The sequence below is a fragment of the Haliaeetus albicilla genome, chromosome 20 (genome assembly GCF_947461875.1).
Source record: "Haliaeetus albicilla chromosome 20, bHalAlb1.1, whole genome shotgun sequence".
NCBI lineage: Eukaryota > Metazoa > Chordata > Aves > Accipitriformes > Accipitridae > Haliaeetus > Haliaeetus albicilla.
Genome location: NC_091502.1, coordinates 10,567,310 through 10,594,921, shown reverse-complemented (window position 1 = coordinate 10,594,921; position 27,612 = coordinate 10,567,310). Strand labels below are relative to the sequence as shown.

Here is a 27,612-nt window from a genome sequence, read left to right as displayed (position 1 = left end):
TAACCTAGTGAGAAAGATCAACTATAAAACTCAGATGCTAGTAATTTCAACAAGTTCAAAGAATCATGAATCAAGCTAAGCACATCTGAAACAACTGGGCTTGCTGCTTCATTTGACTTAAGAAAAAGAACATCTTCACCTTTCTTCAATTGCATCAGTATGTCTAAATAAAAATACAGCCTCTTCCCACAGCTGCTATATCCTTTATTACCTTAAGCTACAACATTACCGCTCAGGAAGGATGTACAGTAATTCACTGAAACAGTTAATCAGCTCACAAAAATGGAATATTCCAAAAACTAATCTTCATTATTTACAGAAGCTTTTGAATTGTGAAGTCACAGACACTACTGAAACACAGCAATAACAGACAGTACTGAAAACCTGTATAAATGTGGTACCTCTTCTGGGAAATGTTGCCATCTTAGACAGACTGCACAGGAAAACAGAATTTGTCCTCTAGGACAGGACTAAACTAAATCCTGAAGGAGCATAGGGAATGGTCATTAACATAAAGCAAGATGGCATTTTCCAAAATGGAAACAACAGGAGGATGACAACCAATTCCTCACCCTCTTGTGCCTTTCGCTCCTCCATAGCAGTGTTACAAACTGATCTGTCCTACTCATCAAGAACACACCTGCTAGAAATATGAGGTGTTGTCATCTCCTCTCATCCCAAGAGGATCGAAATATTAGTTTATTTACTGTTGCAAGCAATTATCCTAAGAATAAAACACTGCTCCAGGCTTCAAGCTTCTCACTGCTCCCCAAAGCACTTTGTTACAAAGATTAGGTCATAATTTTTACTATCAGCAGTAGCAGTATTTTTGATCAGAAGAAAAGGAAAGGAAAATTAGCCCCTGAGTATCTCAGTAAAATCTTTCTTATTTTGAAAATATTCACCTCTGCTAATCTTCATTATTTATGTAACTTTATGTAATATAAACTACTTGGCTAAGAGACTGTGATAACTTGAAAAAATTACGTTTCCTTGAATGTGCATTTAAATAAGCCCCAAAGTAATCCCTAGGGAAATGCAGTCTGAAAATAAACTTAATACATGCTTAATAAATATGTACTCTAACACTTAATTACAATCATCTTCTGAAAGGAACTTTTTAACTACCTATTGACATTCTGATAAGACACATATTAATTATGGCATCATAAAAGTAAAACTACAAAATCATTTCAGAATTACACTTTAATACTCACATTTGTAAAACTTACCATCTGTCGCTTTCTCCGTCCTCCTTTTGGCTCCTGTGGTTCAGCTGGTGTGGTCACAGGCCATGCCCTTCCACTTTGATCTGTTCTGACAAGGACCACTTGTTCATCTTCTTGATGGCTTGAAGCCTGTGCCAGGTTTTAAGATATATTTTAAAACAGATGATACAGACAAAACCAAAAGAAACACCCAACCCACACTGATTAAATGTTTAAAATCCTAAAGATTAAATAACAGATCCTTTACATTTTGCATGTTCATTATAATTCAAAGCAGAGAGTATTACCTTACACAAGGTATTCTTATCCACATTCAAAAAGAACAGAATATTAAAAATATATTCAGCTAGTTAAGTAGAGTTAAAACCCTTTCCAAAAACAACCAAGTTTGTACTCTTTGTTCTTTTTCATAAAGCTTCATTCCCAGAAGAAATACAATGCTTCTGAAGACAAACAGATAATATTGAATTAATATATACCACCACCATTATAACAGTGTATTCCTGAAAACTGTCCGAAAAGCTGCAGCACGTCACCACTTCTGGGCTTTTTGGTGGATTGGGGCAGGGGATGTGTGTGCAGTGTTTGTTTGGTATATTTTTTTCCTTTCAAAACTTGGCTAACAAACCAGCCAACACATTAGCTATTGTTTTTCAACACATTTTCAACACATTCAACACATTAGATCAGACTTTAGTTTCCTACACTGCACCTACCACCAGTACAGATCACTTCTATCAAAATGTAATACTGAAATTTTTTAATCTTGATCCTAGGATATGCAGTATAGGAAATACAAACAGCTCAACACAAGTATCTCTGTGGTGAAGAAGATATAGATGAGTAGGTGTACATTGATTATTTAGGTCAAATTAAATTATAGACTGAGGCAGAAATGACAACATTTAAATCATCTGTTCGTGTGCCGAAATATATGGAAACAAAAACAAGCATTTACCTGATATACACCAAAAATAAGTCATTTGTCTTTGGATGGCAAACACATTCAGTCTCACCTAAACTACACTTCTACTTAATTACTGCTTCTACATACCAAAAGAAATTTGGGAATCATGAGGAAGGTGTCTTCTAAATGTAACTAAACCAAGCTCTTGAGGTGCTGGAGATATGAGGTGAGAGGCATACACAGGACAGGGCAACAAGGGAAGCTTTCACACACTTATCCTTGGTCCTCATAGTGGAGTAGAACCACCAGTTCATCTGCTGGAAGAGCAACACAGTAGGGCACAAGCAATCCAGATTTCAAATGCATTGAGGACAAGTATTGACACAAATGCTGAACAAACTGACAAGGAGTGTTGCTCTACTGAATTTTCTACTTACAAATTTTAAAAAAACAGCCTAATAAGGGACATGGAAGTCAGCAGCTGCCTTGACTGCAGCAACCACAAGACAGTGGAGCTTAAGATTCTAAGGGAAATGAGGAAGGCAAGTTACAGAACAAAGAAAAACCCCTGGATTATAGGAAAATTGACTTCAGCTTATTCAGGAATCTGCTTGACTGGATCTCACGAGAGATGGTCGTGAATGACAAAGGTGCCCAAGAGAGCTGTTGATCTTCAAGGACAACCTCCATAGAGGATGAGAAGGGTCCATTTGATCTGCTATTTGGCTAAATGTGGAACTTTCTAAGGAAGCTCAAAAACAAAAAGGAAGCTTACAGAAGGTGGAACCTGAGCCAAGTTACCCAGCAGGACCACAGATGAACTTTCCAGGCATGCAGGGATAGAATTAGAAAAACCACGGCTGAAGCTAAAACTAGCAAGAGATGCGAAGAACAAAAAGAAGGGATTCTATGAGCATACTGGATATCCTTCTACAAGCAAGGACATCACAGGCCCACTGCTGAAAGAGAGGAAGGACCTAGTAACAAAGGACATGAAAGAGGCTAAGACACTCAATACCTTGCCAATCTTCATCAGCAAGGTCTACTCTTTGGCTTCTCAGGCCCCAGTGCCTAGCAGTAGAGTATGGAGGACAGAAGTACTACCTGCAGGAAAGAAGGATCAGCTTAAGGACCACTTAACCAAACTGGAAATATGCTAGCTTATGGATCTAGATGGGATGCATATATTATGCTGGACAAGAATATCACATCTAAAGAGTAGTGGTGATTGGTGGATGCCCCTGGAAAAAGGTAAATGTATACAGTCACCTTCAAAAAGTTGAAGAAGAAACACCTGGGGAACAACAGGATGACCACCCTCACCTCAGTCTCCCAAAAACTGCAGAACAGGTCCTCGTGGAAGCCCCTTCCAAGCCCAAGAACAACAGCAAAGTGACTGGAAACAGCCAACATGGATTTGCAAATGGCAAATCATGCCTGATAAATCTGGCCTCTGCAGTGAGATGCCTGGTTCAGTGCAAAAGGAAAGTACCAGGGATGTTGTTTACCTTTAAGTTTGCAAGGTTTTCAATGCAGTCTCATAGTATTTTGTTGCCAAACTGGAGGGATGCATAGACTGCAAGACAGGTGAGAAATTGTTTGGATTACCAGGCTCAAAGAGTAGCTGTCAATACTCCGAGGTCTAACTGGCACTCTTCATAGTTTAACTAGCACTATGTTACAGAGATCAACCCCTGAGGAACAGCATCTATGAACGCAACTTAACTTCAACACCCTGGACAATGGAACAGAATGGAATTATTCTGGCAAGTTTGCTGAGACACCACATAGGTGGGATGGGGACATGGTTGATAGACTTAAGCATAGGGTTGCCATTCAGAAGGAGCTCTACAACCTGAAAAAATAGGCTGACAAGAACCTCAAACAAATGCGGAGTCTTGCACCTGGGGAAAACTCATGCATTGGCAAAGGTTTAAGACAAACCAGGGGGCGACTGTAGAAAAAAAGACTTGGGATGCTTGGTTGATAGCACATCAAAAAATGGTTTGTGAGTCAGGTAATCACATCCTGAGCTGCATTTTCCATCTCGTAGATTATACAAAGTAATGAGAATTCTAGAGGCCAAAACACTACCCTGAATCACGAACATGCAATTCATTACACCAATTTATTACCCATAGAAGAACTGCAAAAAAAGCCATTTTCAAAAGATCTCATAAACTACTAAGATTACAGAGGGAAATGGGCAACTGAAACAAGATTAAAGCATTCATTCTCCCAAAACTGCTCTAGCTCTGGACAAAATACAGTAGAAAAACATTCTGAAATAACTCTTATTTTTTTAATGATATAAGTATGTAGCCTTGAAACATGGTTGAGTGAAATAATCAGTTTTGTCAAATACTAAAAAAAATTGTAGATAGAAAGTTATCATTTTCCCCCCTCTGTAAAACTAAACAGAAATGCATTTCTTGTAAATGTATTTTCAGATTAACATCTTTTGTACTATCAGCTAGAAGTTTTTCAGCAATTTTCTACTCTATATTTTAACATTTAACATTGTTACAGATACAAAACAGTCTTTAAGCAGACTTCCTGCGTTCTTTATATAGAACATAATACAACTGCTTATTTACAATGGAGGTAGAGCTTTGTAAGTCTCCACATTGCCTTTGCTTTCCTTGTAATCAACAGGTGTCAGTAAGAAATTTTTTATTCTTAGCAAAAAACAGTTTGCTTATTACTGCAGTCAACAAGTTCTAATCTGCTCTCTTTAATGAGACTAACAGCACTAAATGCACATCTTACCAACTATTTCACAATTACTATTATCTGACAAAGCATGGAGACCTTTTTATGACCTATGAGCCAAAAAAAAATTATTATGTATTTTCTTTTTTCTTTAATATGCTTCTTATAACTGGTGTAAGAGTTCAAAACTTCTAAATAGGAGTTACTCAATCTAGAACTAGTGCAATCAGTCAACTGAATCCTTTGTCTGACATACATCTTCTATTTAAACTGAATAAAGACCAATGAGAAACTAAGATAAACGGTGTCATTTTCCTTTCATTACTTCTATCAGCATTCTGAACACAATTTTCTTTTTTTTTTTTTTTTGCAATACCAGAGTTCACAAAGCACCATGTCCCAGGACCCAAACTAATAGAAGACAGAACCCAGAACTAGTCCTCTGGTTTGTTTTTTTTAAACTTTCATTTCAAACTTGAAAGGCAGATCACTACTGAAAAGGTATCACAAGATCCATGTCACAACTTACATAGGGGATGCCATCCTAAAAAAGCACATGTCCATTCTACATTATGTTCCTAATCTCTACTTCAGCTGAAGGTGGGAAAAGAAAAAAACCACCAACAAAAAACCCTATTAGCTATGACTCTCAGACTATGACCGAGATTATAGTACAAAGAAGAAAAACAGAACAGCTATGAACACATTAAATGCTGGATATCAGAAAGAAAGAAGTTCACAAAGTGGTCCTTACCATTAGACATAGATACAGAAGGTTAATATGAACACTACTGGTAATGTTGATTTTTCTTTATCAGAACCCAAGAAGCAAGCTGCCAGTTCCCTGGCTTCAGTTCAATCTGTCAGCCGGTGACAGGTGAATGGATAGTAAAATCACTATCGCTTGTACGAGCAGAGAGGAGATCCCTCAATTTCCTTGTATAACAGTAACATTTTGCCAGATAGTGTAAATCCTTATTATATTGGGCACCTTCAGAACTGTAAGGCCAGGAGCAAACACCTGCCTCAAGGAATTACCTACAAGCGAGGTCTTCTTAGTTTGGACAGAAAAGTATAATCCCTGAACTCCTAGTCTACCTTTCAGCACTTAAGATCTTACGGGCACCTAAGTTTTTCCTGGTGGAGTTCTAGAGTCACATTGAGTTATGCTTCCGAGCATGCCCAAAACTGCTCTCATTTTGCCAGAGATGGGTGGTTTAACATCTATTCCATATCCAAACCCAACCAGAATGGCTGGACTAAACACACTTATCCCTAAGTTTTATCCCTGGTTGGCTTAGTTCACATCCAGTGCCCATTAACACTCTTGAGTTCATTAAAAAGGGCTGCAGCCACAGATTTAATCCAGAAAAACAGTCTTTTGTGAAAATATTCCAGAGGAATATCATTCACTTATTTAACTTCAATGCAGCTCAGGAAGATTACAACTCTATCTCCCATGACTTCTCTACCCACCAAGCAGAGAGAGGAGGAAGAGGAGGCCTGGAATACCTGTACAGCAGGAGTGAAAAATAGACACGAAGGACTCGTTAAGCCAGACAGAATTTATCAGCACATATGAAAATGAAGCATTATCATACAGCTTGGTGATGAAGGCACTCCCATGGATTGCAGTCCTTCAGACAAAATACCCAGGGAGTAGAATGGATATATCCATTTCCCACATGACTTCTTAAATACTTCCTTACACCTCAGCTATTGCAAACTCCATTTCTAGGTACGTAAGAGTTGCAGCTCACACTATTGTTGCCAGCTGCCCACAAGTAAAGCACAGGAGTGCTAAGTGCTGTTCTGTGTCACTCCCTTTATGCACCCAGCCCTCAGCCTTCCCATACCTTCAAGTGCTCCCACCAACTACCTTCTCATTTAGAATTGAAGTTACTACCTTTTCAGCTGATGGATGTCTGTTCAGATGATGGACATCCTGTCAAGAGCCAGGTCAGCTCAGCTCCCTCCAAAACAGGGACAACAGTACATTCCCACTTCACAGGGGTGTTCCCAGATTTAATAAAGGTGTATATATGTATGTATATACGTATAAATACACACACACATATATATACACACATATAAAAAATTTTTACAAAGCCACAAATTCTTCACCAGGAAAGTAAGTATTTAACTTTCTAAAAGTTTAAGAATAAAAAAAATAATTAAAAAGCCTGAGAGCTTCTTGATTACACTACAAAGATGTTTAGGTAAATTGGTTGATTAAATTAGAGCAAATAATGTGGACATTACTGAATCTGGTGATATTAGGACAGCCTTTGTCAAATCTTATAAACAACTTTATTAATCTCAATTTGAAGCTATTTTCCACCAAACGATTGATGTCTGCTTTACATCCGCCATCCTCGCCTAATGAAAGCTTGTCCCAGAAACCCCAATAAAGTCTGAATATTCTGTAGATACTGAAGTATGCTGGCTTCAATGGCTTAATTATATTTTTCCAAGAAAAAGTCACACGAAGGTGGAAGTTATGGACTAAAAAGCTGTCTAGGTAAGCCAAACTTCTCTCTTCTGTACCACCAAAGGCAAATCCCATTCTGCAAAGCAAACCAAGATGTCCAACACTAGTCTAGCTCCAATAACGGTATTTTCAGAGAATATACATGCAGCAGTACTTATTTCCAGCATCAGCCAGATACATGCCTCAGCTGTTACTTTTTCAGAAGATAAGGTGTTTTCTCTCTGTTGGGAGGGAGAGAAGAGGTGATTCATCGCAATAGGAGAAAAAGGCTGTGTGCTTCCACCTCATGCTTGCCACGTGCTAAAGGTCAAACCTGGCTAGAGACAGAGACAACCGGGGGGTGGGGTGGGCTGTTTTCATGTCATCACTATGTTGTCCAGGCAGGTGTGAGACCTAGTTACCGCTACAGCATTAAAAGCACTATTAATTTGAAAACATAACAACAACAACAAAAATGATCAGCATCAGATGAGCAAAGACAAAGGACAACAGGGTGGAGAAAGAATACAACATGAGCGAAAAGCAGCAGGATGTACATCACACTTTTAAATGGGATATAAATGGAATAAATGCAAATGGAGTATTCCAGATATAATAGTGAAGAGGTAACTGATGCAAGTTTCTAGGGCGTTGGTCATTTCTTCATGTAAAAAAAAAAAACAAATAGGCAGACATTTGTGAATATTGTAATGCTTAAACAACCTATAACTTAGCAAGGCTCAGTACTGTTACAGACAGTAGAAAATTTTAACAGTTGAAGGAGCTGGGGAAGAGGAAAGCCAAAGAAAAACCAAAGTTTTAAAAACCAGAAGCGGGGGGACGAATGTTTCATAAGGAGTACTTCACTTGACAACAAGAAACTCACCCATCTGCAACATTTGGTTGAAATAAGCACAAAATTCTGTCTGAAATGGTGCAAAAGACAAATGCACTCACAGGCTAAGTAGTTCAGACTTAACACAAGATAATCACGTAGAGAAAAATCATAAAAAGAGCAGTACAAAAAGCTAGAAAGGAAACAGGGAATAATTTTAAAAATTTATACACAGCAGATAGGGAAAGCAAAAATGAAGTTAACACCAACAGAACGTATCACAGGGCATTTGCCATGTTTTCTAGATCTTTAAAGACTTGGATAACTCTACAAGTTTGGAAGCTGAAAATACAACTACAGATGTTGCAGTGAAAACTCAAAAATCCAGAGTGTTGCTAATCAGTCTGAAATGAAACAGACCTTTGTAGAGGAAAAAAAACCCAACTTGTCTCAAACCTACCAAACCCACATGGCCAAGTAGGGATACAGCAGCTCTCCCAAGAGGACTAGTCAAATCCACACACAGAAGGGGCAGCAAATAACAGGAGTTGAACGAGTGGAAAGATGCACCTGACTGAGGATTTCACATGAACAGGACCTTTCAGAAATGGTTACTTGTTAGATTATTCACTGAAAACTGTGAAGGGGCCTGCTGCCCCCATGGAGTCTCCAAAAAGATGCTGATTTTTAGGTGAATTATGTCCCTCCTTCCCCACATCTTTGTGTTGCTCAGACAAGAAAAGGGATGGAAATTTTCCACAAGGAATGGCTGCAACTTTTCCACTCCCAGTCTCTAAATTTTCACCTCATTGCATACATGACTTTTCAAAAAGATAAATCACTAAAAAGAATAGAAAGTACAACAGCAATGCTGCAGCAACTGGACAGAATAGTAAACACCAGATTCTTAAGTCAACTTACAAGCATCCAATTCCTTTCTACAACATCCATCCCAACATTAAAGTGTCTTCACTAAAGTTTTTAAAATACAGACATTTCAAAAAGGATGCCATTGTTGAGTAGCCTATTATTTTCCCCAAATGAACAGAATTCACAAGGTGTTCTACATGTCAGAAAAACAGATTTTATGTGCCTTTGAAGACAAGCTCCAAAATGTTAGATCCTAACAACAGCTGCACTTTCGTCTTCTTGTTTCTGCATGCCAACATACTAATAGACAGGCAGTAGAAGAGTATCTTCTGGATCTGAACCATGGAATCTCAGGTGGGGTTGGGAAGGAACTCAATAAAGTAGAGCTGCCTCTGTGCCCACTCAAATGTTTCTCCTTTCTCTTAATGCATCTGATAATCAAATTCTTCATTAAGTTTCTATCCTCAGCAGGATCAACTGTTTCACTTCAAGTATTACACTCCCCATAGGCTGCTACCAAGCTTAAAACATCTGACTGAATATCAAGCAAAAATACAATACAGTAATCAAACACCTAAACCCCAACCTTTTTGCAAAAAAGCCTTTTATAGACTGAGAGAAGAAAAATGACCAAATTCGCCCATAAACAATGATTAACTTCTTAGAAGTATGATTTTGGACATGTTTCTGGAATGTTTTAAAGTAAAAGTATCATGTTTGATACAGATATCAATGCTTTATTTCCATGTTTAATGATCATCCACATAAATAGGCATATGTTTCCTTCCCACCTTTTACTGTTTAAAGGTGCTGTAGTTCTGCCTCAGAAGTCACTTTCTCAGCTTCTCGATAAATACTGTCCCATGAGGCCCTTCGAAGTTGTGTATTTACTCTAGCAATAAGCAATTCCCAATTAAACACAGCACTAGAACATTTCGTTATTTTAGCATGATATAATACTCAGTAGCTGCCACCAAACACTAAGCTGCTGATAAGCTTCTGTTTTTGGAAGTAGTCCTATCTAGGTATGATCTTTTCTCCAGGTGAATGCTTTGATCTTGGAGATGCAGAATGGTTCACAAACCAAGTAAACTTATGTTTTGTGGAAAAAAACAAGCATTATACTGGAACACATATACAAGATGTATACCAGTATAAGCTGACTTGTGTGGAAATACTTCAATTTTTCAACATGCAAAACTTCAGATGGCCTCACAACCTATTTGGGGCATTACCCTTCAAGAAACATGCAAACTTAACAGGAGAGAAACTGGAAAAAAGCAAGAAGAATGACCAGAGGACAAGAAAAAGTTCTTTTAAAAAAAAAAAGAGTTAGAAGAGAAGGAAGACAAGATTAGGGAAAACATGCTGGTAGGTTACAAAAACTCATATTCTGCTTGCCAAAACCTTTTATGATGAATAAGAGGAAAACTAAAAGGTTTACATTGCAGAAGAAATGCACATTAGGTATTAGAAAGTTTCTTCTAACATTAAGGAGTGTAGAACAACAGTACAGTTGCCTAAGAAGAGTATGGAATCATCATGTTTGGGGTTTTGCTGGTTTATTTTAAAACCAAGAAGGGCTAGAAAACTACTAGGAACCATAGATGTGTACAGTGAAACTAGAGAGGAAGAAAGTAAGGCATTAGTAAGTTCTAATGAGAGACTTCAGCAGGTTCTGATTTACACAACATGAAATGATGCAGAGGATAAACGTTTAGATATAATACATACTGAATTCTTTGATTCAGAATCCTAGAGCTGGCAGGTTTGTGGGTTTTGTGAGGGTTGGGGGTTTTTTTTCCTAATTTCAAAAAGTCCAGAGTCCTGACACAAGGCATATGAGACTGACCATAATGTATTTAGATTTAATATTTCAGAGAAAAGGAAAAGGCAAAAAAACTATAGCGATATTTAGCTTTAGAAGACAAGGTACAAAAAAAGTAGTTCATCAAAGAGAAATTAAAAAGAGCAGATAAAAGGATAGAATAATTATGGACAGCATGAAGACTAATGTGAAGTCATGTTAGAGACTAGAAGGAAATGCATACTATGAACCAAGATGAATCCAATGGATCAAATACACCAGGCATGATTATTCAGAAGATTAAAGATGTTATTAGAGGCAAAGACATCCTTCAGAAGTCAAAATCCTGTCTAAATAGAACTGAATTAAAAACACAGCATAAATATAGAAAGTTAATTGTATTAACATAAAAAGGCAAGGTAAAAGTTGATTTTGAGGAGGATCTTACTAACAATAAATATTAAAGCTATTTCTAAACACATCAGAAGCAGAAAGCTTTCTGGTAGAAAAAAAAAGATGCTGAAATGGTTATAGCAGTATCAGATGATGACATTTGAATAATAACTTCATTATTTGCATTCTCAAGATAAGATCTTCCTATTTAACAACTTTTTTCTTTTTAAAAACAGAACAAACTTTAGGAATCATCTTTAAATTGAAATATCAGTAAAAAGAGTTTTCATGCAAGTTGCTATGAAGAGATTATTTTCACTACAGCTCCCAAAAAGAATTGCAATACATAATGTCCACATTCTTCAGCATGAATTATATCACTTAAATAGGTCTCATTACAGAAATAGCAGAAGGTGGCAATTACAACATAAACTAACATAAACTTTTAAAATGCACCAAAGGCTGATTCTGGGAATTAAGGGGCGATGCATCTAACATTTGCAATGGACAAACTCACACAAGCATAATAAAGAACTCCTCTACACTTGAACAAATGTGGCATACTGGGAAAGATCCTCTGCAGGGAAAAGCCATGACTCACAGAAGTATTAGACTTTACTGAAGAATTTAAAGGAGCGTGGATACCAATCTAACTGAAAGAGTGTACTTAAAACTCTCACTTTATCTGTTGATATTTTCTTTATAAATTTATAGACTTGCGTTCCTACAAGTATACGACATGGTATACAGTAACACCTATGTGCCAGTCAGCATAGCACAAGAATAGACTAACTACTTTCTTTCCTACTAACAAACTGTGAAATTGTCCAGGCAACCTTACAAATATTCCCAGGAACTGTTACCATCTTTCATAAAAGAGGCAAGAATTATCTTTTTATGCTTTATGTAGAGATTCACTTGAGTCTGGCTTTTTGCTTCTGTTTTAACTTGCTTTTAATATCTAGAAAGTATATTACTTCTTCATGCAGTGGCATGGCATTACATAGCTTACTTTAAACCTCTCAAGTTTCTGAATTAATAGCTTAATATGTTTAATATTTAGTAATAAGCTATATTATAAACAGAAATGGTGATAGTAATATATTACTTGATAATTAACAGATAAATATTATCTCTATCTATATAAGTACAATATAGGTTTAAAAATATATTTAAAGTACTTTAAATAGGATACATATTATTAAATGTTAAAGTTGAAACTGGAAAAGAGGCTCAGCCACTATCCCTGAATCTTGTGACGACTGCTACACAAACTATATAATTTGCAGTCTGAAACAAACAAAGATAGTGTGTATTTACAGAATCAGAGCGGAATTGTTTGTTGACATTAATTGAGGAACATGAATTTTTACTTCAGGCCAATTAAATATGCAAAGTACACAGTTGTTCTCACCAAATGTACAAACCACTATACGGTGATTAACACCCAACTGAACAAAGCAGGCAAGTCTGGTTTTGAAAGATAAATGCTTTAAATTAAATACATAAATAAATAAAATGCGGTTCTGAAAAAGATTTTTGAACTCTCCACAGATGATGCCTGTTCCATAATCCAGAAGGAGGAAATGGAAAAACTGTGCCACCAGGTGGACAGCTTAATTTGAGGAACAGACACTGGAGTAGCTGAACAAAGGGAGTAAGCAGGCCAAGCATCTGAGATAGGATCTACTCAACTGGAACTGATTTTCAATATTAATAGCTAAAGAGAATAAAATATATTTTAAGAGTCAGTATATTGTGAGATAGGGGGCAACCAGAGCTAGGAAAAACAAACTTTTTTTTTTTTTAATTACTCAGCCAACAAAAAGCTGCATGCTGTGTGAGTTGGAGAGCTGTCTGCAAATGTTTACCGAAAGCTACACTAAAATGGTACCAGAACAGTGTAACGAAGCAATAACAAAGCTCAGCAACCTTTTTCAGCAAGGAACAATCCTCTACAACTAAATGCTAGCTATGGACAAATTAGATGCTGGACTAAGCATACAACCTGTTTCCTTTCTCTTACTGTCTATGGCCAATGAAAATGCTTTGAATATAATCTTTTTCCTCTATTGGAAAAGTCTGTCTTTATATTATAATATCTAGTTAGTGTCTAGAAGACATCTACCACTTCTCAGAGTGCTGGATGTAGCTATTTCTTCCATCCACTGTCTCCTGTTCTCTTCCATTACTCTTTCTTCTCCCACATCAGTGACCCTTCTGTTAGGTTCTCAGGGTGCATTTACACACCATCACCACAGTTACCAGAAGGATGAGCCAGTCTCATTTAGAGGGAGCAGTATGCCTCCTTCAGTGCTGGCTATTTATAAGAGCATGTGTCACCATTGCAGTCAGTGTAGTCACTACCTGGAGTCCCCATGTAACATAGGTTTCAAAGCACCTAAGCTACCCTTCAGGCTCTGCCATTTGTTATGAATAATGGAACTGTCAACTTTGAGGTAATACTTATAAAATCAGTAGGCAGACCATTCTCCATAGGAAGACCAAGGTTTGGATCTCACAACAAGATGAAATGAAAATGGTCACAAGTCTGTAACAGCAGGCCACTGTATAAAACTCATATCTTTGATTTGGGTTTCTTATAGCAGAAAAAAAATCAGATTAAGAGAAATAGCAGCATGAGGAAGGGAAGCAAGAGCAAACTTCTAACTAGGTTAAAAATTCAGTATTTCAAGAAAGACTCAATAAACATAGTAATAAGCATCACTATTATAACTTCAAAAGGTATTAAGCTAATACAGAAATAGGATTTCAAAAAAAGTTTTTACAAGATCAGAAAGCTGGTCTGCCATAATCAGGACCTTGTGCTTAACAGTGAGGAGAAGCATTAGAAAATCTAATGCAGGCTGTAACACAGAAATTAACAAGTCTACAGAAGAGTATCTTCATCAGGTAGTGCTAGGTTTACATATAAAGCCTGAGACTGAAAAAAAAAAACCAACCCAAACCACCAAACAAAAACTCCAAACCATAGCTCCTTTTTATAAGTGAAAACATTAATTATTAGAAAAGGATTAGGTACTTAGATAACTACTGATTGTTTGGTCTCTATCCTTTCTTTCCCCCAGTCAGTGAGTGACACAGGTTAATAACATGTTGTGTTAAAAATTTTGTCTTATTGCTACAAAATCAGTTGCCCCTTAAATTCAACAATTCATTGTTCTTATATTACAAAAAAAGGTATTTTAGCTAAACTGTTTATTACTCAGAATAAGTAACCTGACCTTCTTATTCATCTCTTCTTTATATTGAATGCCCCCAATCATCCCTGCATTCAAAAATCTTTCTATTTTGATGCAGGATGTTTTTCTGAATACAATGGCGCTGCTGTTTTTTTACCCAATTGTTTGCTGATCAGTGGTGGATGGGGGGTTCTGTATGTTGCAAAATGCGTGAGAAATTGCTTTTGGATGGCCTTGCAGATTCTGGGCCATCCCAGACAAGCCCCCACTGAAGAAGATAAGGACTTTAGCCCTTTTAAGTAACTTAGTTTAGAAGTATCCATGTGAATTATGTCAAAATGTAAACATAGATAATAGAAGCACTAACGAGCATTCTTTAGGATAACATGTATCAAACATGCAGAAGATCACACTGCACAGAATCATCCGAGAAGTGTCAAGTAGCGGACAAGTGAGGAAAACTATGGAAGACCACCAGAGGACTCCTGAAGACCACCAGAGACCTTCAATGCACCTATGTAAAGGACATTTGCATATGCTAATAGTTTCCCGGAAAACTAATGTATATAACATTTCTCGGAAATCTAGTGAATATGTATGTAGAACATGTACTTAACCTGCACAACCAAAAGGCCTGACAGTGTGCACAATAGGTGGAGTGATCCCCCATGCACCCAGCACTGCAGTAAAGAACGCCTGCTTTCTAAAACTCCAAAATCGAGTCTTAGAGAGTTTCTTTGAGCAGCTTTTTCAGTATCAATTTGCTCTCAGTACTCATTGTCGTAGAGCATCTCTGAGCTAGGGCGATCAGAATAATATCTCGTGAGTAGAATGGACACGCACACAAACCTCAAATCAAATTCAGTAAGAGTCGTGCTGCCAGCCCGTGGAAGTAAGATTGGAACTTGTAATGTATAACTTACAGCAGCTTGTAACGTGTCCAGTGATGTGCCTAATACTAGGGAAAACTAAAGTGATCAAGTCGAACTTAACAATAATATTGGATGTCAGAAAGCCACATAACCCTAGATCTGGTATATGAGATACTTTCAGAGACTGTAGCATCAGAAAAGGTAATTTTACAAACTGAAAGCAACATATTAACCCAACCAAAAAATAGTAATTCAGGCGTATGAGGGAGCTTAATAATGCATTTTTATTATAAAGAGAGGTAGTCCAATTGGAAATATTATTATTAAAGGAATATATCTAGAAAAGGGTCTTAAAAAAAAAAGCAGAGGAAGAATGCGGACAATTAGATGTTGCAGAACAAAGATTTAATTCCACATCCTTTTAAGCTTCTACTCATGTATATCATACTCTCAAGCCATTATCACTGCTGTTATTTTGGAAGACATCAGAAGAAAGCCAAAGACTTGAAAAAGCAAGGAGCCTGTAACATCTTACCTAGACAGGCAGAACAGAATGGTAACGCTAACACTGACACTGGTAGTGGCACTTCCATTCCAGACACCAGTGGAGAGCCCCACTCTCCACAGCCATCAGTGCAGCACCTCTGAAGAACCTCTGCAAAAACCTCACACGTACAACTTTGCAAACCATGCTGCTAGCTGAATGTCTCTCATTATCCAGATGTGCTGGCCCAAAGCCAAATGTTTTCATTCCTTTTAGAAGTATGGGTGCATAGTTTAATTGATCCTCTTAAACAGCCTATAAAATGTTTCTGCTTTATGTTGGTAACAACAGCTAATGAGACCTAACATGTAACTACACTAAAGACCAGCTGGTCCCAACAGTCATCAGTTGATCAAATTCTCCTTTCAAAACCTCTTTTTGAACACAATAATTGTGTTTCATTGCTTAAACATACAAAATATATTGTTAATTTATGGTTCACACTTTTATAAATGGTTTTACATGTAAATTATTTTACAGTCCAAAAAGGTTTAATACCATATATTTACCAAAGCTGTGTGAGGACCAAGTGAAGCATCAGTGAGGTTCTACTGTTCCATTTCAGATTGGAAGTATCTCCTGCACCAGAAAGGCTTTCCAGGAATGTTTTTGCTTTTGTTTTTTCTTGGGGCTGGGGGTGTGTCAAATTTGTCAAGAAAACTAGAATTTACTCTGAGGAAACACAGTGAAAGGGTAGATACAGCAGTAAAAACATGTAGAAATTCAACATAGTATTAGGAGAAAAACAGAGCTATTAAAAATGGCACCGTCAACTACAAGTGCTGCATGGCACTCGGGTACAGCTTTTGCTTCCAGTGTCAAAGCATACTCCAAAGCTTTTGTATTATCAGTTTGAACTCTAAGAGGTTTTATCCACTCTGCCCTTTTATACCTGTTGTATGTACCAAAACCAGTAAGATATTTTACATCATTTAGTTACTGATACAATTTCTCCAGTACTTTAATTGCAAAAAACAATTTCCTATAGATTTCATTCAGGAAGTTAAGCCATTTTGTCTTGTTATATTTTTGTCTTATTATATTTTTGTCTCATAAGTAACTGTGTAATCTTCTCTTACTGACATCAACAAGAGTGTTCAGGAAATACACTCACCAGAAACAGCATATACCTATTATTTTTAAAAAGTATGCACTAATGATATTAAAGCTGTTCTGCAAAAGTATGTCCACTTTATTATTCCCTGTTCCAGTTAGAGATAGTCAACCCTTTGTGTGGCAAATACAAACTTTTGCTGAAGAAAGAATGGCACAGCCATCCTGCAGATGAGATTCAAGTGTGATGGAACAGCAGGAATTAGAAATCATGATGAACTGAAAACATCTGAGAGTAAACAGGCCAAGAACCATCTGTTGCTGTATCTCCCCACCATCTGAAGTTCCAAATGAAATTACAGATTTTTATCGTGCATTTAGCAAGGATCATTAATCCCCAGCATTCTAGTTTTTATACAAGTGTCTCAGCTACATTTTTCTGAGAAGCAGTTTTAAATAATTTTTTTAGTGATTCTTTATATATCGTAAGTCTAAAAGCATTACCACAATTGTATTTAAGTTTTGCACTAGGAATATCACAATGAAAGGCCACTCAACCATGTGTTATTAAAATATATTACAGGTAAATTTTGACAACCAAATATTTTTACTGCAGAAAAATATCTGTTTATAGTCTCAATTCCCAAACCTAAAATTAAATATGCTGGCACACCTGCAATTTTGAATGTTAATTTTTAGTATGATTTGGTGTTTGGGTTTTCTTTTTGTTTGGTGTTGGGGGGGGGGGTGTAAAGAAAAAAAACCACACATCAGAAGCACTGATTCTTCTTCTTTCTTTCACTTCCTATTCCAAAGTATTAAACACTATCTAAATTTTACATGTATACTCACATATACACACACAATCAACACACTATTTTACTTTTAGATAACTGGCTCGTTTTCCAAGGAATCACTGTCATTTTTAAGCTATTTTTGAAAAAGCCAATCTTGAAAACATGTGAAAAATAAAGAAACATTCTCATTTTTCCCTATTATCATTATTGGAACCAATAGAATATTATTTCAGGTTTGTTCCACAACTGATTCTCCTCAGCTACTCCTAATGTCATATGGTTTACTTGTCTTGGGATAATAACTGTGCTGCAAGAAATTTCTCTGGGTAAAGATCCAGCATGTTCCATCCTGTCTCTCTTACTGCAAAACTACACATAATGCTATGCAATGGATGGTATTTTATCATAAATAGGATTTGAGGTATAAGCCAAGTTGTATTCAGTTTCCTTTCAGAAAAAAAAAAAAGGTAAGTAATAATTCTTCAAAAAGAAGGAGAAAAAAAAATAAAATCATTTATACTGAGCTAGGTTCCCCAGAATTCTCTCTCAGTCTGGACTCTAATGCAGGGATCCAAACTAAACAACAGACCTTCAATCCATCAAAATTTGTGTTCGGATGTAGTTTGTAAAAGGAGGTGTTGGAAACCTAATCATCCTTAATCCTAATCATCATTATCTATACTTGGGAAGAATAATTAAATAAAAAAATGCAGAAGCATTTGAAGTACATGAAGCTTTTGCTATCAGGAAGGTTTTCACTAAAGACGTGGCCTCCTTATGCCATAAAACTAGCTAAATTAAGTCTTCCTTGCACTATAAATCTTCTCCACCCAAGATGCACAAACAATGGACTGGAGAGTGTTACAGATGAAACAGGTAGCCTAGAAAGTTATCTCCTTTAAAGCAGCATCATGTCAGTCAGATGCCTATGTAAAGTGAAATACGGTGCCTGCCAAAATTGAGGACTATTGCTCTACAGATATCTTTCATGCCCAAGAGGCTTCACAGAAGCACTACATACCCTTCATCAGAAAAACTTCAGATTTTTTTTTTTTCTGAGTTTTTTTTGCTCTATCTTGAGGAACAAATATATCTTGTGGAATATATATATATTTATATATTTTGTGTGTTTCTGTATATATATTTGTCTCAATCACTGTTTAATTCCTTATGCTTTAAATATATTTATTAAATTAATCACATTAGACTGAAGGCTGATGGACTTTCACAGAAAATTCAGTTATTCAAATAAAGATTTGCTATGCTGAAATCATTCACGTTTTCCTTACAATTTCTCAAACGCATGACAGAAAAGCCTGTATTTCTCTATTTTTTCAGAACGTCACTCTCTTCTTTTAAATACTCTACAATAGTGTATCCTCTACCATGTTATTTTGCTTAAAGTACCACCTTCTGCTTTCATTCAATTTTGTATTGATTCTGTATTTTAAACACAATTCATCATTATTAAGAACTGTCTCTAGCAATTGCTCAGCAGAGACTACTTTCCGTTTCCTGCATACTGATTAAGTGCTATGGAACAGAGTAACAGGCTTAGGGTTGAGAAGCTTTTTTTCTTATAGGCCCTACTTCATTTGGAATTGAAAACAGTTTTAAAAAAACACATATATTTATACTTCATTCATCCACCACCATGAACAGAGTCTAGATTTACCTAATTTTGTATCATGTCAATTTACTTCCTGACTAAAAAAAAAACAAACCCCCCAAAAAAACAAAAAACACAATTAAGTCAGTTTGTAGCAACACAAAAGCAAACTGTTTTTCATTTAGCAGATTTGACTCTAATTCTTATGCAGGGACCATACTGAAGGAAGCATGAGAAGAGATGGAAAAAAATTCTGAAAATTTGAAAAGGCAAACCACACAAATAATGCACACCATAAATTATTTGGAATCCCCATAAAAAGCACTTTCTACATGCAGATTAAAACATAAAAGCAGCTATACTGGATCAAACCAAAGCCTAACATACCTTCTCCAGCAGTAGCCAAAAGTGAATGCCTAATTAAGAGTATAAAAAGAAAGGATACCTCCAAGCGTTTGTGACTCAGCAATTAAGCGCCAGACATCATTTCTGTACAATCCTCAAGGGATTTATTTTTCATGAACTTGTCCAGTCTCTCCTTGAATCTACTTAAGCTCTCAGCATCCACAACACCCTGGAGCAACCATTCTGTGAAGAATCACCTTTTTCCCTCTTGTTTTTAATCTGCCTTTTCAATTTGGACTAGATGATCATTGTCGGTCCCTTCCAACTGAAATATTCCATATTCTGCCTCTTGCTCATTTAAATTTTACCTCCCAATTTTTGTACTACCAAAAACCATTGCAAATGATGAGCCTCAAAAGGAGTGCTAATGTTCCAGATATATTTCGTTAAGCAATAGTACAGAATAAAAGCATAAATCACATCAATTATGACTGGTACTGACAATGGCAGAGGTAACATCCTCATAACCAACACACTCAAATCAAGAGTTGTGTAGTACTTTCAGAAATACAAACTGTAATTAAGAGGTAAACCATGAACACATGGAAGTTATTTTTTAAATGCTGAAGTCTCCACAATTTTCTGCTGTCTCCTTAAATTCAGTAAGTACTAATTTTCATCACCTATCCTAACTCAGAAACCCTATGGTACAGTACCCTTCTCTTACATAGTTTCACTAGGGCTCAGACTGCAACTTTGCTTTTCTCAAAATGCCCGTGACAAATTAGACATAAGCATCTGAAAATAAGCATCATTTAATTCTATCACAAGTTAAATTAAAATATTTAATTCAGGGTTGGTCCCTTCATACAGCCCACATGCCTCTTTTCATATTCACTCAGTTTTTTGATTTCCATAGGCTCGAAGGTTGCCTCTTTCTCAAATGTAAAGACAAAACAAGCACAATTGACATTTTAATTCATCCTTTTAAAAAGGGTCTTTGCACATGCACTCATTGCAGTTGTATACATGTGACTCAAGTATTTGAGTACAATAGCCATTAAGGCCCCCAAATTTCACTTAACAGATAGTTTAACCGTAATCCTACTAAAATTTATAGGACTACACACTTAAGGTACCCTGCAGTGAAGAACAGAGGGGCTCTACCCAAGCTGAGACATCCACATAGCATGCAACACCACACAAGTAACTTCCATCTACAGACTTTCAGGATGCTACATTCAGACAAGTCGATGTCTCCCTCCCTGGAGCTGAACATACAAAACCAGTTGAGACACCTATGCATTTTGTACTTCATGCTTTTGGTCAGAGAATTTCCATTTAAAACACACACAGTCTGTCTACCCCATGAGAGCTATCTACTCCAATGTGCCGTAAGTCAGGCTTGTTCAGCGTCTAGAGTGCTTAAACTGTTGTTCCAATCTAATTTCATGTTTCAAACTAGAAATATTAGGATCAAAATGTTTATTTAATGTTACTAATACAGAAAATAACCTGTGATGCACTTAAGGATATTAACATATTTAGAGGTGCAAAGAGAAATATTAATAAATCTACCTTTTACCTCCAACTATCCTCCTGTCTAGTCTTGTGTTCTGTTTCACAAAGCCTTGGTACCAAGGAGCTTTCCCAACTTATGGCAGCCTGATACACAGTGGTGTCCTCTCACAGCCCTTCTGCTTACTGTAAAGCAGAAAACTTCTATCTTCTTAACTGCATATTCAGGCATTAAGCCTGATAACAGCAATGCTTCTTAGCTCTCCTAACACAAATTACTAGGAAAATACTTATGATAGCACACCAGTTCAGAAGCCATTAAAAAACACCTACCCTCTATTTGGGTTTCATATATATATATATATATATGTGTGTGTGTGTGTGTGTGTGTGTATATATATTTGTATTTATTTATAGATATAGATATTTTATCCAAAAAATTAGCTACAGGAAAGAAGTAGGGAAAAGTGCAATTGAGAAATTAAATATTTAAGGAGGAAAAAAAAATGTGGAAAAAATTAAACAACATTAGTGAACCAATATCCCCAAACAATATTACCTAGTATTTTTCATGAAGTACCAAAAACACAAGATAACAGCTACTCATATGTCTTCAAGAGGAATATATATATGTATAAACTAACCTCTTCAAAAAAAACACATAAATTTTACTGAAAAATTCATATCTCAATTCAGGCAAAAGAATTCCATTTATAAGCCACTCAAAAGCCACAAACAATTTTAAGAACAACTCAACTAATAAATTTTCATCTTGTCTGCACTTTAGACACATGGAAGGCTAGTAGTTAAAAACAAATCAAATATTAGACAGGCAAAATGAGGGCTGGTAGTACATAAAAGGAACACTTCAATACTGCTGAAAAATGGTTTAAGACAAAGTTACTTTTTTTTTTTCCAGTATCAAGAGAATCCAAACATGTTTTAGCCTGTACTGAATTTTATCCTGGGATAACTTCATACACAGAAAACCTATAACATTATTATTTGTGGGTGTTCACTTCATTTAATAGAAACATCACACTAACTACCAACAACAAAGAAGAAAAAAAAAAAAAGAAAAAAAAAAAGAAAACAACAACAACAATCCTCTTCCTAAAGGTAAATTTTTGCTATAAAATTACCCAAGTGGGCTTACTCAGGATGCATCTGTAGACTTCTCTTCTCCTTCAGTATCTTTTACAATTTTCTTGCTATTCTAAGTTCAGAAAGATGTATACATTCATGCTTTTTGGCATCTTTCAGTTGGAAATCTCTACTTGCAACATCTAAATGCATCACAAAGAACAGGTTTCAAAACAACGGATGACTTTGGCCAAAACAAAAACTAGTAACAAAATAGTCTTACCAGGATCTGTACACTTGGTGAAATATATCAGCTAATAAATGTAAGGTTTTTAAGCACCAAACATCAGTATTTGAAAACTGTACTTCCAAACCACATTTTTGGGGTTGCTTGGGGTAGAATTCTTGTCTAAATCAAATAAACTATAAAAGCTAGATTTGCCTCTGTTCTCACTTACAAACAAACAAATAAATAAAACCAGGATTTAAGCTACCACTTTACAATCCCTTCAAGTCTGTAGTTTCTTGATCACTTTAAGGCAGAATAAACAAGCACCGCTGTCAAAAGAATTGATCCTGTCCTCTGTACAAACCTCAGCCACCCATGCACACCCCCTTATACTAGCACAAGTCTTCATTAAGTCACACAGTGAACTGAATTGGGAAACTGATCCATGTTCAATTAATCAAGAAGAAAAAAAAAGCTTCCCTAGGGAGATGCATTCAGAATTGCCTTCCCTGCTTCCTGATTTATCTCCCCAGTTCTCCCAACAGAAGTGAAAATAAACCAAAGCCATGTTTCAGGACCTTTCAGCATGACATTGGCCATGCCGCTCCAAGGAACCAGAGACAGACCTGCCCGAAACAAAATGCTTTTGAGTTTGTTATCTGTAGCACAGGCAAAGCTATCAAACTTTGGGACATCCATTCAGAAAACCACTTCTGTGAAAACTGCTTCAGCTATCTTACTTCCAATACATCTGGCTGAACTGACTGAGGCTATCGTTTGGGTGGTCAATGTTATAGAAAGACTGATTAATACAGTATCAAATGCACCTTCACAAATCAGCCTCTTTTGTGTTATGACATCTGGGCTGTTCAGACACACAGTGTGATATAGCTGGCCCTTGATACACAGGAGCATCCAACACATTCTGCTTGTGTCCCAGTAATACGGTATCAGTTTGAAGCTGTAAAGCCAGTAAGACTACCCTGGCAACTATCACAAGGATAGGACTTAGGACAGAGCAAATGTCAGCTTTACTGGACTGTTCACAGTCAAAAGGCACATAATACAGGCTAGAAGTTGCCATGAAACAGGCGCAGGCAAGGCATATTCATAAAGACAAGACAGCAACCCTCTAAAATGTAAAGGAGGACCTTCACCCTCTGGAAAGCAAGCCCTGGCAGTAATTAAAACCTGAATGACTTCAAATAAACTTCAAGGTTTTCACTATGGTCAGGGGAGTCTGCCAAAGAAGTTAAGCTACTTTACAGCAAGTTATAAAGAGGTTGATACTGTTCTGGCATGATGCAGCTCAGGAGCTAACCTTCCCACAATTACAAACATCAAGCCCGTTGTATCTGTAAGGAACTATTTGCATTGCCAAACCACAGAAAGTCCAAAACAGCAGGACTGTCAACAGTGCTGGCTCCCACAAACTAAAGAACATTGCTGCAAGACAGATGGACTCTAACATAAAAATAGGCATTCTGAGATGAACAGACTTAAAATCAAGCTTCTACATCTGGAATTATGTAAGCAGCTGATCCTGAGCTTCAGAGAGCCAACATGGAACTCATACAGGTAGATATTTTGCATCCAAGATACTTCAGAGAGGAAAGAGCCCTGTTTTTAAATCCCTTCAATCTTCCAAAGAAGCTTCTATCAATTACAACACTAAGGTGGTCAATGGGGGCTTAGTCAAGCTCCCACAGGAGAGGAAGAAAGAGGGGGCAGACTAGGGGTATTCACAACCTTTTCCAGCATGTTAAAAGGGAATGCAGGGCAAGGAATGGACATGGCCTCTAAGTCCCAAGACCCAGCTTGAGTAAATAAGCACACAAGAGTGCAAAACAATATGGACAGGCACACAAAAGATAAAACAAAGATCATAATTATCTTATAGCATATCCATGAGTAGAAGTGAGTAAGTCAATCCCTTTGAGGCTTTAGGACAGCAAGATGGCATTTCCAATCTAGCCAAGTCTATAATACACCATTCTTTTTCAGTAAGGCTCTTCCTGGACTACTCATACATTTTTCAGATGCCAGTCCAGAGAGAGATCAGGACCCATGTCAGGCCAGAAGGATGCAGACTATTTCTTCTTTGTCACTTTATCCTTCTGAATCGTCAAACCCTTGCATTGCTGAGCTTGGTGTTTCTACATGTAGGGAGGAATCTCCCTCTTGCAGAGCAGCCTATCACTTGGTAAAAGCACAAGCTGTGAGATCAACTGCCCTCAGGATCAAGAGAGCTAGAAAGAGAGGCCTCACGCTAAGTATGTTTTCACTCTTTTTTTTTAATTATTTTTCCTTTCTGAAAATTAAAGTAGTATTTACATTTGGTACTTTTGCAATGACTACATGCTGTTAGTTCTAAAAATCCATTAATTAGAAATTAAAATAAAAATCAGACTATAGTTAAGACTAAGGCTGACCAAAATTGTTATTCATGACTCAATTTCTAAGGAAGAAGTCTTTACCAGTGTAGGGTTCGATTATAGGGAACTTAGTTACTGGGCCTGAAAGTAGCTCATGGTCACAAGAGCGTTCCAGACGCCTTTAGAAGGCCTTGAACAGAATAAACAAGAAGATAGAAAAAGAAAGATCCCAATTAGAAAAACACAGGTGCACATTCCACGATAAAGGGAACTTGGCACAAACAACCTCAATTCAGGGGCTTATCTCGACCAATTGGACTGAGACAAGTTTTACATGCTGTAGCTAACATAGCCAATTATATCCTGTGTGTATGCACGTGTACAAAGTGAGTATAACTAACTGTATCTTATGTTTATACGCGTGGACAGTATCGATGTAACCAATCACAGTTTATGCTTGTGCGCGTGGACACCAAATGCTTGCATGTCGCAACCAATCAAAGCTTCTAACCAACTTAGAGAATTGCATAAGAATGATCAGCTAGGCTCAATAAACTAGCGACTTTAATCATCATATTGGTGTTCTATCGTCCGGACCCCGCATGGAATAACCCTAAACCCTACATACCAGCATTTCTGAGGACCACCCATAACATGCCCTCTACTTTCCAATTTTAAAATCTGAATGGATTTTTTCCTGTATAATTACACAACTCCAATCTGCTTCATTCAGGTTTTTTTGTATATACACAAAGAACATGCCTAAGAATTGCACTGCAACAAAGCAGAGTCTACCTACACAGAGCTTTTGTAATCTTAAATTCTTCTGAGTTCAAGGTCTGAGACTTCCTACTTTAATGCTATTGTCATAATGTAGTCACCAAGAGGCCACACATTAACCTCCAGTTGAGTCTGTCTTCTAAAGACTGGAGAAATATTAGTCAAGGTATGAGGTCTGAGATGAAGCCTTTTCAAAAAAAAAAAAAAAAAATTAGTGGCTTTTCAAACTCAGCTGACTTGCAGCTGAATTTTCACTGTGGAATTGGTGTCAAATTGAACAAGAACATTAGTTTTTGCCTAAAAGTCTCCTCTCCATCATGAGGACAGAGCTCGTACATGAAGATACTGACCCTGTTTCCTTGTAGCTATATCAAAGTTGGTATGGAAGAAGATTACTATCCATTTCTTGAACACCACCCTTTAAAAAGAACAACATTTGAAGTGCCAGCTTCTTCAGAGACATCAGTTTTGTGACAGCCAGCACAGTCAACAACATGACATATATCAGTTTTATTTTTAATGGAAGATATATATCATTGCTGAGAAAATATTACCAGTAAAAAAAATCCTATGGAAGTTACTAAAGTACAATGGAGAAAGTTTTGTTTACCATGAAAGAGTACAATTCAATTAGAACAGTAACTTGCCTGAAGTCACACCTTGTAGTTTTCCTAAGTACGTTTCACATTTCCTATAATTCAGCTGCTACCTGTATTATACCATTGTGTTAGCATAAAGAAAAAAAGAATATTTTCCCCTTACCTCTCTGCCAGACTTTGCTGGAATCTGCCCTTGAGTCTCTCTCAATTTGCGAGCGTTCTCAAGTTCTGCTTGAAGTTTTGAAGCTAACTCCTTCAAAGAAAGTGGTAGTACTCCATTAGTTTAACCATTTTAAACCTCTACAGATCTTTATATCAGAATTAACTATTAATTCCATTTCTTTATGTTTTGATATATTTTTTTAAACTTGGATGACACAAAAAAACTAAAGAAAACATCAATATAATTCACACAATTCTTTACTGGAGATAAAAATAAAAAATTGTTCAGAACAGAGGCATCTAAAGTATAGAAACATACAGTCATAAAAACACCAGAAAAATTATGCTTAAACATTATTCAGTTATACTAATAAATGTTCTATGTAGCTAAGCATAGATACTACTTTATGTATAGGAAGCCAAATAAGGAAGCCTGAACACATCAAGTGTACAACCTTTCCATGTTATGCTACATATCCTTTTATTTATTTTTATATATATACACACACACTCACATATGTACACACAACCCCCCACGCAGTGGGTCTAGGGAACTCTCTCTTAGACATTTTGGCTGTGCAGTTTCCCATCTCTCTACACCACATGTCCAATATTGGCACTTAAGACCTCACTTTGGGTATTAAAATGGACAAGAGGTGGAAAATGACAACTGTTTACAGTCTTGTGTAAATTGTTTTTGATGCTCCTGCTCTCTCATCCATCTGTTTATTAAATAAATACAAGTATTTTTTTACTATCTTGGTTTGCTAAGAATTGCCAGGTGTCAACCTATCAACCTATAAGAAATACAACCATTTATACTGTGACCACTTTGCCATTTCATTGATTGGACTCCAACAATCATTCCTATACTTGCCACCCCAAAATTAAGTCATTTGATCAACACCAAGCAGCAAGTCACTAACAAAAACAGATTCAGAATTCATTTGTCCCACATGGTCAACCTTGAGCTCTGGCCACCAGGACAGGCTGTTACATAACCATCTGTTCGGTGTGTGGGGATGAACTTGTTTAAACAAGCTGCCTTTTCTATTTGACCAGAGAAAGTCCATGAAAATATATTTAAACAGCAACAAGGCAAAAATTAGCTGTTTTATTATTTATACTGTGTTTGGTTGTTTTTTTGTTTTTTTTTTATTAGGTTAATTCAGAGTGCAGATGTAGAAAAATGTGCATATAAAATTAACAGTAAAATGGTA

At 36.7% G+C, this 27,612-nt stretch overlaps 1 protein-coding gene across 4 annotated transcripts in view; it reads right to left on the bottom strand.

Moving 5' to 3' along the window:
- CWF19L2 (CWF19 like cell cycle control factor 2) overlaps window positions 1–27,612 on the bottom strand; it is a 90,519-nt gene that overhangs the window by 28,815 nt on the left and 34,092 nt on the right. For 3 of the 4 annotated variants that reach the window (XM_069808268.1, XM_069808271.1, XM_069808270.1), the window contains 2 exons: window positions 26,394–26,483; window positions 1,218–1,358 (listed from right to left, as the gene is read on the bottom strand). In XM_069808268.1, coding sequence (XP_069664369.1) covers window positions 1,218–1,358; window positions 26,394–26,483 — 231 coding nt within the window. The remainder of the gene's footprint in view (window positions 1–1,217; window positions 1,359–26,393; window positions 26,484–27,612) is intronic. The other variant, XM_069808269.1, reaches the window with a different exon arrangement.